Source organism: Eschscholzia californica, unplaced genomic scaffold (genome assembly GCF_041429995.1).
Source record: "Eschscholzia californica isolate CP2 unplaced genomic scaffold, dmEscCali1.0.p SCAF_3, whole genome shotgun sequence".
In the NCBI taxonomy this organism is placed as follows: Eukaryota; Viridiplantae; Streptophyta; class Magnoliopsida; order Ranunculales; family Papaveraceae; genus Eschscholzia; species Eschscholzia californica.
In genome coordinates, this window is record NW_028238420.1 from 64,355,343 (window position 1) to 64,368,209 (window position 12,867).

General features: G+C 35.3%; 1 protein-coding gene and 1 pseudogene across 3 annotated transcripts; one reads left to right on the forward strand and one right to left on the reverse strand.

Moving 5' to 3' along the window:
• Positions 1–3,017: 3,017 nt before the first annotated feature.
• On the forward strand, positions 3,018–5,464 carry LOC147553271 (uncharacterized). 2 transcript variants are annotated; one of them, XM_086666038.1, is made up of 3 exons: positions 3,077–4,043; positions 4,350–4,560; positions 4,652–5,464. In XM_086666038.1, exons 2-3 carry the CDS (start codon positions 4,369–4,371, stop codon positions 5,258–5,260), a joined length of 801 nt encoding a protein of 266 aa, XP_086522164.1. In that variant the 5' UTR covers positions 3,077–4,043; positions 4,350–4,368; the 3' UTR covers positions 5,261–5,464. The 2 variants fall into 2 exon arrangements, with proteins under 2 accessions (XP_086522165.1, XP_086522164.1); XM_086666039.1 differs by having other exon boundaries at positions 3,018–4,560.
• A 930-nt stretch (positions 5,465–6,394) lies between these two features.
• On the reverse strand, positions 6,395–9,115 carry LOC147553272 (formate dehydrogenase, mitochondrial-like; annotated as a pseudogene). Its single transcript, XR_015237495.1, has 5 exons — positions 9,005–9,115; positions 8,447–8,523; positions 8,121–8,244; positions 7,793–7,905; positions 6,395–7,683 (listed from the first exon to the last, which is right to left on the reverse strand). The product of XR_015237495.1 is annotated as a formate dehydrogenase, mitochondrial-like (transcript).
• Positions 9,116–12,867: the final 3,752 nt, after the last annotated feature.

The window sequence follows — 12,867 nt, forward strand, 5'->3', positions numbered from 1 at the left end:
ATCTAGGATCAATTTAGCGTGATTTGGGGGTTAATATACAAAACATATATATCACTTTCTCTCACTTAACTTTCAGTTTTGGAAATAGTATATTTTTCTGGGAACATTAAAGCAGCATTTGTTTTCGTTTTTACTCATACATAAATACAAATCGAATACAAATTATGAAACAAATACGTAAATTATGTATTATTTATGACGAATAAACCATCATTAGTCAAGTATACAACGTAATTTATCAGATGTATTTGGGTCTTGTTCAGTAAATTACACATACTTTCTATTACATAACACATAATTTCTTTTACATTACACATCGTTTACATTCTGTTACCAAAAAATCGTTTACACTATATTGTCGAAGAGCATATGTAGTCTTGAGCAAGACAAACAACATTTACACTATATTGTCGAAGAGCATATCCAAATGATTTTGCACCACCAGGAAACAAATGACCAACTTCAGTAGCAAATTCCATAAGTAACAACAAAACTGCAAAAAGAAAACATATACATTTGTTAACAAAACAAACAATTTACTAGAAACGACATGTATAATGGAATAAATTATGCATACTGTTTGTTAAACTTCATAATGTGTTAGAAGACAAAAATAACGTTAGTTCGAATCACAAGGTCACTGTTATGTGAAAAAATATGTATAATGTGCAATAAATTACATATAATTTTTGGAACATTTATTGTACTATAAACGGCAACTGTTTTGTGAAAAAAGTACGCGTAAAGTACATGTACTTTATATCCAGAGAAAACAATGAATCTGAATATACCGCAAATCTGAGTCCGTCAGTGAAGATGAATCTGATCTGAAAAAAACTTCAGTAATGATTAAACGAAAATCTTAAGATACATACCACGAAAATTGAAAGATATAGAACATACCTAGATTCAATAAAACATTAAATATGATATAAAGATCAAAGATTTCATTATTGATATTAAAATTTTAGAGAGAGAGAGAAGTTTAGACTTCCATTTCAGATCTATCGAAGATGGAAATATATATTATGAGAAAGATCTACAATTGAATCGTTTTTTCAGAAATAATACATAACAATTTGATACAGTTTAAAAAATTAATTATTAGATCTTAAAAATGAATCTAAATACAAAACAGTAATATCAAATACATGAAAACAAAAACCAAATCTTACAAATGAATGTTCTCATTATGATTTTAGCAAAAATAATTACCTTCAAGAATTGATCTTCGACAAGTTTAATGGAGATGAATGTAGAGTTCTGATGTTAATAGTGGTTAAACAACTAGGTTAATGTTCTTGAAAATGAGATATACTATATTACGGTTACATATTAGATTTGTTAATATTTCTTTCATTATAATTCTGATTGGAGAGAGAAAGATGGAGACAATTAAGGAAATGATATATACATAATTATTTTGGCAAAAACGGTTACAAAATATATGGAAAGGTTATAATAGGTATTAATAAGGATTAAATACTATAGAGATTTGGTATTTCTCTCGAGATGAATACAAATGGACTAGATCTCTTTTATGATGATTAATTTGGTTTTTAAATCCTTTTTAGGATTATAGAGGATTAAATCTCCTATTAGGACCCTATTTTTGGTCTATAAACTCAAAAATTATTTTTTTAATTAGCTTAAAATGTTTTGAACTACTTATTTCTTATTTTTCATTTTTTTTCGTGGATTATTTTGGATTTGGGAGCCTAACGTTGGAATTGAGACAAATCCTCTGGACTCCTAAAATTCAGGGACTCCCAAAATTGAGATCCCGAGCCCCACGTTGTCGGACTTGCCTAAGGGCTGGTGATTAATGCGTTGTTGTTTAGAAAATTGACTTTTCATACTACTAGGTTTAATACAAACTCAAAACTAACGGGTTATATACTTTTATTTGGGTAGCAATTGGTTGTATACTTTTATTCTGATTAATTTATTGACTGTTCCCCTCAAAAAAAAAAAAGGGTTATTTCCCTAATGGCCCCCTACTTTGTGACCAGCTTCCCGCCTGGCCCCCTACTTTACGAGAAATACCCATATGGCCCCCTTCCGTTATAACACCGTTACTTTCTCTCTTCCATTTCTTTTCTCTCTCCTCCAACATGTTTTCTCTCTCTGCCACCTCGTTAAAACCAGCCAACTCATCATCTTCTCCGGGAAGGTCGCCGGCCGACCAATTTTCCGGCCGGCGACCTTCAAACCTAAAAAAAAAAAAAAAAAATTTATTTCATCTCTCCTCTCTCTCTCTCTCTCAAAAAAAAAAAATTTATTTCATCTTTCCAGCCAACTCATCATCTTCCATTTTTTTTTTTTTTTGACTTCCTCTCTCTAAACTCCGGCGAAGGGGGTTACCCTTCGCCGGAGTTCGGGAGACCTTAAAGGTCTGCCGGAACAGACCATGAAGGTCTGTTCCGGCAGACCTTCCAGATCTGCCGGAACAGACCTTGATGGTCTGTTCGAGCAGACCTTCATGGTCTGCCGGAACAGACCATGAAGGTCTGTTCCGGCAGACCTTTAAGGTCTCCCGAACTCCGGCGAAGGGTAACCCCCTTCGCCGGAGTTTAGAGAGAGGAAGTAAAAAAAAAAAAAATTTTTTTTTTTTTTGAGAGAGAGAGAGGAGAGATGAAATAAAATTTTTTTTTTTTTTTTTTTTTAGGTTTGAAGGTCGCCGGCCGGAAAATTGGTCGGCCGGCGACCTTCCCGGAGAAGATGATGAGTTGGCTGGTTTTAACGAGGTGGCAGAGAGAGAAAACATGTTGGAGGAGAGAGAAAAGAAATGGAAGAGAGAGAGTAACGGTGTTATAACGGAAGGGGGCCAGGCGGGAAGCTGGTCACAAAGTAGGGGGCCATTAGGGAAATAACCCAAAAAAAAAAAACTAACGGGTTATATCCATTCGGGTTTTGGACGATTCCTTACGGACGGGTCCGGGTCAACGGGTAGTAAATCAGTGTGATTTAGGGTTTGTATGTTGTTTGTATAGCCGTTAGATGTTAGGGCTAGATTTAGAGCCTTAGGATTTGTTGCCAAGCTCACTATAAAAGGACATACAAGAAGACTAGTACTACTTGTCAGAGGAAAAATCTATCTATGCCTCCTTCCCCTTCTTACTAGATCTGATTTTTAACACTTTCATCTTCTCTTATCGCTGCCTCTCTTATTAGATCTGTTCTTTAACGCTTTCATCTTCTCTTTTTTGTAATTTTTAAAATTATCAAAATTTTATTTTTCTTGTGGGAGAATGGAGAGAAACATTTGTTTTTTGATTTTCTTTTTGTCATATAAATTTCCACTACTGTTATGTGTGGAATTAGTTTTTTTTTTATTCTTCATGTACAATTTTTGTGGTAAATTTGTTTTTGGATTACAAATTGAAAAATTTTATTTTCTTGTGAGAATAATATAGTTTTTGTAATTTTTAAAATTATAATTTTTTATAAAATTTGTTTTTTGATTACCCATTATTTTATTTTTTTTGATTTTTTTCAACTAATTATGACTAATATTGATATCTTATTGGTTCCGAAGAGGAGTGGTACTGGACCTGCAAAGTCCTATGGTGCTGATGATGAAATTTACGGTTTTATGAAGTGGATAGGGATATATTCAATTTTCCTTCTTTTTTTATTAGTTTTACCTTCTTTTTTGTGCACTTTCAGTTTTTTTTGTATAGATGGAATGTAATATTAATGAAATTAAATTGTAACTTCAATAAAAAAAAATTAGTTGTATTAATGTTTTTATTATACTATAATTGTTTCAAACAATGGGGTTTGGATGAATTTGGGCCTTTTAAAGGTGCCTACAGAAGTGTGGCTTTAAGAGTTGTAGAGATTGGGTAAAACCCTAATTCTTTTGGGCCTTTTAAAGGTTCCTACAGAAGTGTGGCTGTATAGAGTTCTAGATATTGGGTAAAAGTGTAAAACCCTAGTTCTTTTTGGCCTACATCGTTTTTCTCTCACTCTCTCTTTATCTTATTCACTGGTTTCTATTAGAGTAGAAGGAAGAAGAAGACTGCTCGGTTCGTTCTCAGGTACTCACTCTCTAACTCACTGATACTACAATAGAGTCCTACAGTAGTGTTTAGGGTTTCTATACCATCGCTGTTATTATTGATTGCAATAAGTCAGGCAATAAATTAGGCAATCACTAAGCCAATCACTCGGCCAATAACTTGGGCAATAACATAGTCAAGAAATAAAGGATTTAATCTGTTAACTGTTCTTTATTTGTAGTTCTTTTGTCATAGATCAATTGTGTTCTTTACTATTTCACAATGTTATATTTAGTTTTTTACTTCAAATGGGCCTGTTCTTATTATATATTGTTTGTCTCCAAGTTTGCTTGTTTGTGTGAAAATGATGAGAGGAATGAACATGCCGTCTAATGTGAAGTTTGTGTTAAGTCCAAAAATTTGCGCCTCAATTGAGAGGAAGACAGTAACAACAGAGGAAAAAGATCGTCGGATACCAAAAAGGTTGTTCCCCAATCCTTCTGGGCTTCAGTTTGTTCTTCTTGCTGGTGTAGGACTTGTTGGTTTTTTTTTGCAGGTAATAAGTGCTCTGTTTCTGTTGCTTTATATTTATATTGCTTCCTGTATTTGTTGAGTAGACCCGGTTAATGGTTGTAAACAATTTGCAGCGAACATGGGTTCGTAAGCTTGAGATGATAAAGGAGAATGCTGAAGTAGCAGCCACCGCAGCAGCTGATTCGGCCACCGCAGCAGCTGGTTCGGCCACTGCAGCAGCTGGGTCGGCCACTGCAGCAGCTGGGTCGGCCACCGCAGCAGCTGGGTCTGCCACCGCAGCAGCTGGGTCTGCCACCGCAGCAGCTGGGTCGGCCACCGCAGCAGAAGGGTCGGCCACCGCCGCAGCTGGGTCGGCCACCGCAGCAGAAGGGTCGGCCACCGTAGCAGAAGGGTCGGCCACCGCAGCAGAATTGTCAGCCATTGAAGCAGAAGGGTCTGCCACTGAAGCAGAGGGGTCGGCCAGTGCAGCTTCGGATTGGGCTCTGATTAAAAATGAACTACTTCGTGGACGGTTGGGGTATTTGGATGCACTTGCAAGGAAGCTTGAAACCGAATTAGCTATGAGGAAGGATATAGACCACCATCTTCAAGATAGGGCTCGAACCATCGAATCTCGGTTGACGACCTTTGGAAGTCGTCTGGAAAATGTTGAGATGATGATTCAAACACTCCTGTTCATGCAAAGTGTTCTGGTGTACGAGCAACAACGAATTACCAACTGAAAATATCAAACTTGTGTGGATCCTTTTATGCTCTGCCAAATTTTCTAAATATGGGATATTCTGTAGTAAGGAAATACTATTAGTTTCTTTTTGGTTGAGTCTCTGATCAACATTATGAGGTAAATTAGCAAACTCTGAACTCCAACCTTTGGACTATGATGTGTTTCATGACGATTTTTCTATTATAAGAATTAAAGTTTTAGATATCGAAGTGTATGATTCGTAGCAATATTATAGTTTTTACAGCTCCTAAAGACTAGTTGATTTAGATTTTATAAATGTAGTTGAAAGGGATTACAGAACATGAAAAATTCAAGAACCACCACCACCTGCATTATTCTGATATCAGAAAAAGAAACTTACCTATTCTGATATCAGAAAAAGAAACTTACCGAACATTAATCAACCACTTACGAAACCCCCTTTTCCTTTCGAAAGTCCAGGTGTGCTACTAGCCTTTCGTGAACTACTATAGTGTCTTTTCGAATAAATTTGAAGAATTCTTGATCGCACTCTCGGCCATAAAATGTTCCGCAATATTCATCGTTTAGATAGGGTTAAATTCAGAAGGGTACAAAGAGAGCTTCAGAGGTCGGTTTGGGACGAAAACATAAAATAAGATCACGAAACCTATAGTAATGACTAGTGACTGATAAATGCTAATAGCGTACAAAAATTTCTTCTATGATATACCAAGACATATCACGAGAACTATTTTCGAAGTGAAATATGCCGAGGCCTTAGCACTGTGTAAAGGCATCAAAGATTGAAGACAACCCAGTACAAAAATTTCTTCTATGATATACCAAGACACATCACGAGAACTATTTTCGAAGTGAATTATGCCGAGGCCATAGCACTGTGTAAAGGCATCAAAGATTGAAGACAACCCAACTCCACACGAACCATAATGATTTATAGACCCTTAACCATAATGATTACAAGATTGAAGAAACCCTAACTAATAAAAATTTAAAGAAACCCTAACTAATAAAAATTTAAAATGACTCGAAAGTAGGAACTTCAATCTCTCTCTCTCTCTCTCTCTCTCTCTCTCTCTCTCTCTCTCTCATGATTGAGCATGATTGAGCATGATTGTATATATAAAGATATTAGGGATGCAGTTAGATTCTATTGACATAAAGTAAGAAATAGCCAATCAAATAATTAACTAGGAAAAAAAAATCAAACTTTTCATGTGGGTATACAAAATTAAGGTTCAGAAGCAAGAAAAAATCATGAATTGAATAGGAAGAAATACATGTAATAGGGATATAGATACCTGGAATAGAATGTAGATTTAAATGGAAAGAAACGAGAAGATGAAGTTGGTTTAGCAGAAGAAGAAGAAGGGATTTCACCCAACTGAAATTTGATGATGGTAATGTTGTAGAACCAAGAAAAACTAGGCTGCCAGTTCTGTTTAGTAAATCAGAATCATCGAAAGCATGAATCATGAAAATTCACGTAAGTAAGATTTCTATCTAGAATGCCTGGTTTTTCATGTTCCCTAGCATTTTTCTTTACTTTCATATCTGAACTTGTTGATGGACTCTTTGTTCCACCTGCTGACCCAAGGAAGCTAAACAAGTTGGCAAGGAAAAACCTCAAAGATACTGCTGGTAACAAATGGTAAGATCACTTCTTGATTTTTGATTCCTAGTTCTAGGTTTAGTTTCTAATTTCACATAATGCGGGTTCGTTTGAATATCGATAAATGTTTGTTTATAGGTTTGATATGCCGGCTACACCCATCACACCAGAGATAAAGAAAGACTTCCAAATGTTAAAAGTACCCATCATTCGATTTTCTTTACTATGTGTTTGAGTTCGCCCCAATGGAAGATGTAATGACATGTTTGTGGGATTGAATTCGCGACTAAGTTAGCTATACTTGAGAAGTTAGTTTTTGTTTTAATAACCTTGTGTCACTAAATATGATCGATTTCGTTTTCGTTCAAAGTTAATTTCTAAAGATTGAAAATGCAAGGCTCTTCTAGCTCCATAGGGCTTGTAAGACTTATTGGTGTTATTACTATGTTTTGGTTGAACTAGAGCTCTCCTTATATCTTTGGATCCTCATTCATGGGGTTTAGTCTCTTGTTGTGTTTCTTTAAGGGTTAAGATGGGAAGGTAAAGAAGAAACCACTTTCGGGTTTTTTCTTATATTTTGACAGAGGGATTCTATTGTTATTAACACTTGAATGTGGGTTGGTTGCAGTTGAGGGCAGTGCTTGATCCAAAAAGGCACTACAAGAAAGGTGACGGGAAGTCAAAGGAGAACCCAAGCATTTCCAGGGAAGACTGGTTTACTGGTACTGAGGGGCGATTTTTCCGTCCTTGACGATATAATTTGCAGCAGGGAAGTCTTCTCCCTTAAAGTACCTGTCTAGCATGTCTTTAGTTCTGGCGGCATATCTCAACTGCACCATTGTTTACATTCACTTAGAATTATTGACGAGTAACGAAACAAAAGTTATATAAGTATTCTAAGATCGTAAAGATGGAATGTGATTCGAGATATCGGGGTACCTGAGCATCAATGGTGGTAAACGAAATATGTGGTGTCATTGCATTGTTTGGCATGTATCGCCATATGTGTTCCTTCGGTGCTGGTTGTGGATTCCATACATCTCCACTATAACCTAAGTATGAAATTTTGGGATATTAAAATTGGTAAGAAATCGTTAAAAGTAACCAAATAATGATATATCCTTGTTAGCTCGTCAAAAAAGAAGAGACCATCAAAGAGATCAAATCGACCATATACTTGTGAATCTCGAGTATTAAAGCAAAGAGCAAGTTAACTTTGTGAATCTCAATAGAACATTAAGATTGGGGTAAAGCATTTTAGGGTTACCGGCGATGTGTCCACTAGCACAAGCATCGGCAACGGCTTGAGTATCCATGATTGCCCCTCGAGCATTGTTCACAATTAGAACTCCTTTTTCAGCTTTGATATACTTTCTTTATCAAACTTTCCCCTAATAATAATACACATTTCAACACCTAAAATAAGTTCCTTTACAAATCCCATCATTACTTTCGATTTGACAAAAACATATTAATTATAATCAAACTCTGATAATTCGATCAAATCGAGATTCATATAGTTGTTTATCGAGATTAGAATGAAATTGAGTTAGAAAGAAAGCGAAAGCTTTAAGTAGATGAAGTTATTCTTACTTGGTTTTGTCTGTGAGAGGCATATTAATAACTATAATGTCACATTTTGGTAGCATTGCATCAACATATACATATATATATATATATATATAAAATCATTATTAAAATATAGAGATTGTTTCTTTCATTTGTTAGGGTTTCAACTATATAAGATATAATCAATAATTTTGTAAAAGAGGTATGATTTGTCATGCATGGGTAGTAAAATATGATTATAGTTATGTGTTTTCTATTATAATCATCATGGTGGTTGAAGATCTCGAGAATAGATCAAATCCAAACAATTATTTGATTGAGATTGAGCTTCCATTCTGTTCATGCAAAGACAGATCCATTAGTAAACGCAGAGAATTAAACCCAAATTTAGTATTTGAATTTTGAATCTCTATCTCTCTAAATCAACTATTACATGATGATCAAAACCCTTTTTTACTTGATCTAAAGTAATTCATGGTAGATTTTAGTCCAATTGGACAACAATTAACAGTAAACAGAGTGCTCTGTTGAGTTCTAGAGAGAGAGGGAGAGAGTTTTAGAGAGAGAAATTGGAAGGCATACATGGAGATTTCTGGGAATAATTGATGATGGGTTAATGATTATGGAAGGTAAAGATGATGAATTCCCAAGAATTGCAGTAACAGCAGCAGTAGTAGCTTTCTTCATAGCCATCCTTAATTCTCTCTCTCTCTCTCTGATAATTATCCAAACATGAAGAATAAAGAAACAACTCTTGTTTATATACTCAATTTCTAGAGAGAGAGAGAGAAAAGAAGATCAAGATGAAGATGATGACTATGTCACTATCTTTTTCTCTTTCTATCTTTCTATTTCCTTTTTATTTGACATGGGTGTTATGTGGGGATCTTTTTTTGTTTGTTATATCAATTGGAGGAACCAAATTATAAATGAACTTATCTATGTGATGGTGGTGGGATCGCGTATGTTGGTAGCCGGTTAACATAAAATCCAGAAATCCCTAGAGGTCCCAGGTTCAAATCCCAGAGAAGGTGTAATCTTTGGTTATTTGAATTGAGATTATGAAGGTATAAATAAAATTGTTGGGCTTCAGGCCATTGTCTTTGTTGGGCTATTTGTTAACGTGTGAGTTGGCAGTTAATATCACGACGTACTTAGATCGTAGTCAGGGGTCGTCGTTTTCTCTCTCTGCCACATCATTTCAGCACGCCACATCATTTCAGCACGCCACATCATCGTCTTCACCGGCAGGGGTCGTCGGCAGGCCAAATTTCCGGCCGACAACCTTCAAAATTTTTTTTTCTCTCTCTTCTCTCCCTCTCTAAATTTTTCTTTTTTTTTTTAATTCTTCCTCTCTCTCTAAACTCCGGCGAAGGGGGTTTCCCTTCGTCGGAGGCCTGTTCATCACGAACAAACCTGATCATCGTTTGGATTATTTTCATGGTTAGGCACTAGGTTATAGTATTAGAAATTCTAAGGTAGACTATTAGAGTTCAAATATTGAGGTTTGGATTATTCAAAAGAGATATTTTGCTTCCAAACATAAGAAACCTGAAAATAGACCAAAACAATGGTAAGAATTCATCTAATTCTAAAGTGGGATGGTTCACCTTGAGTTCAACTTCTCCAACATTTATTAGCAATTAGGTGGGAAAATGAGTGAAACTCGTCCCATTCTAACTAACTATTGATTGCTCTTAACAAAAAAAAAAAAAAAACTAACTATTGATTGAGATGTTAACAAGAGAACAACTTATTATAATGTCAAACAAGATACTACAACTTTTATAATTAAATTAATTTTGGTAACAATAAAAAAATATTGTTTTTTAAAAATGTTAATGGATATGATGATTTTGTTCATATATGTAAAACAAATACTTGTAATTGCACTAACAATCTTAAAAGCTCAATCCTTTTATGGAACACTTGAATTCTGACATTATTGGAAGTGACATAGTAGTTAAGTATATGTGAAATGTTGTCGAGCAAATGAGCTGTGAGAGGCGGTTTTAATGTTTCCAATTGAAACATCTTGAACAAAATCATCATATCCATTAACATTTTTAATCGGAGTAAGAAAGTTCACAAAAATATGTAAAATGCTTTTTTTTTTGTTGAACAAATATGTAAAATGCTTGGCATGGAACAACCATAACACCTTATGAAAAAAACATATGAACAAGCAGATATGAATATTCATATAATACACAAACAAAAATGGTTAAAAAGTTAGGTCGGAGATAGTGGTGGTGGTGGTGACGGTGAAGATGGAGATGTGTGAGTGTGAGTAAACAACAAATGTTTTTAGGTTCGAGTTCCAAAATTTTCAAGTTTGGATTACACAAATCTATCTAGAACTTGAAAGGTTTCATTCTTTTTTTCTATGTCGTCTAGAGTTTACACAAGAGAGGGAGTGAGTGGAAGAAGTGGGAAGGGGAGAAGTTCAGCTCCCACGAATTCTCGTCATGGAAGGGATGGGAAGAATCATACTCCATTTCATATAAGAACTATAGGTCGGATTGAAAATCTAAAAAAATCACTTTACATAATACTGCTCTTCAAATAAATTCAGTAATATAATAACATAATCCTCTACCACAGGGTGAAATGATTTGAGGGCTTTGTGAGGGATATCAGAGTGTTTAAGAAAAAAATGATAGATTTACAATTAAAAGTCTGAAAAATGTGTCCAGGTTTTGAATTATTTAGTCTTTGCACTCAGTCTAGCACCCATCACATCTCGGGTTCGAATCCTTACTAACTCAACTCCTTTTGTCAACAACGGTTGGAGTGGTAAGAGGTATGGTCTACGGCTCTACGCTGAACAATTGAGAAAAAAAAAACACCATAAATGTCGAATTAATTAAAAAAACGGATTTAGAATCCAACTTAACTACAGTAATTTATTTATAGGGTTATTTCCCAAATAGCCCCCAACTTTGTGACCGGTTTCCTGCCTAGCTTCCTATTTTATCAAAATACCCAGATGGCTCCCCTTTTTAGATTCCGTTATAACACCGTCAACTAGTCATCATTTATCTCTCTTCCATCTCATCACCTCTCTCTGCCACCTCATCTTCTCGCCACCTTATCGTCTTCACCGACAAAAGTCGTCGGCCGGCCAATTTTCCTCTCTCCTCTCTCTCTCATTTTTTTTCTTTCTTCTCTCTCTAGAACAGATCTAGAGAGAGAAGAGGTCGGTTCAAGTTACCCCTAATTTACTAGTTAACCATTTCTACAAAATCCTAGAGAGCCAAACTGCTAGCTTAAACCCTAGATAAACAATTCATGACACCCATAACCTATACAAAACATTAACATGAGCTACAGACCAAATTTTAAGCTAAAAATTAAAGAAGTATAAGTTCATTGATATTACCCTCTTTAATTTGAATTTGTTCATACCACCTTTATTATCAAAGCATTACTTCCTTTACTTGAACTGACATGGAAATGGGATTTCAGTAAACACTAAGGTTTTAAAATCCATTACAATTGTGGCCCTAAATTGAACAAAAATCCATAATTTATTCTTTAAAATTATGGGCAGTTCGGATAAGAATGACAAATTATGGAAATTCATTGAAATTTGATATGGGGAGATTCAATTCAGCTAAAGAATTAGATACCCCTAAAATGGGTATAAAGAAAGTTGGTCAATCAGTAGTGCTTACAAACTCATTTATAAAATCTAGAGAGAGAGAGAAACCCGGAATACAAGGTCGTCGGGAAGGGCTAAGTGGCTTAGACTGAATTTGCATTTGTAAACTCTTTCATCCAGCTCTCCTAGTTATACTCTCCCCTATGGCCCTATTTCACCGAATCTAACAACCAAACTTTTTTTTCTCTCTCTAGATTTCACTTTTGTTACTCTCAAGTCCACTCTCTAAAACTAAAAGGCCAAAATGTCAAAATACAGCTTCCAGAAAAATCAGTTCAAGAACATACCTCCTCTCTCTTTCTAGATCTGTTCTAGAGAGAGAGGAAAGAATAAAAAAAAATTTAGAGAGAGGAGAGAGGAAAAAAGAAAAAAAACAATTTTCTTTTTTAGGTTTGAAGGTCACCGCCCGGAAAATTGGCTGGTCGACGACTTTTGCCGGTGAAGACGATGAGGTGGCGAGAAGATGAGGTGACAGAGAGAGGTGATGAGATGGAAGAGATATAAATGATAACTAGTTAACGGTGTTATAACGGAATCTAAGAAAAGGGATCATCTGGGTATTTTTGATAAAGTAAGGGTCTAGACAGGAAACTGGTCACAAAGTTGGGGGCTATTTGGGAAATAACCCTTATTTATACGAACAGTCTAATAAATAATGGGAAGTTTTATTGGGGCCTCCCCATTTTTGTTAAAAGGTCTCCCCCTAAACTATTTCACTTGGGAAATAAACATTGAGGGGCTTTTAACAAAAATTAGGAGGCCCTGTAAAATCTCCCATATC

Excerpts from the sequence above, each read along its gene's own strand:
- LOC147553271 (XM_086666039.1), top strand. The coding sequence starts at position 4,369 with ATGATGAGAGGAATGAACATGCCGTCTAATGTGAAGTTTGTGTTAAGT. Across the intron at positions 4,561-4,651 it reads TTGTTGGTTTTTTTTTGCAG|CGAACATGGGTTCGTAAGCT; the intron begins GTAATAAGTGCT and ends AACAATTTGCAG.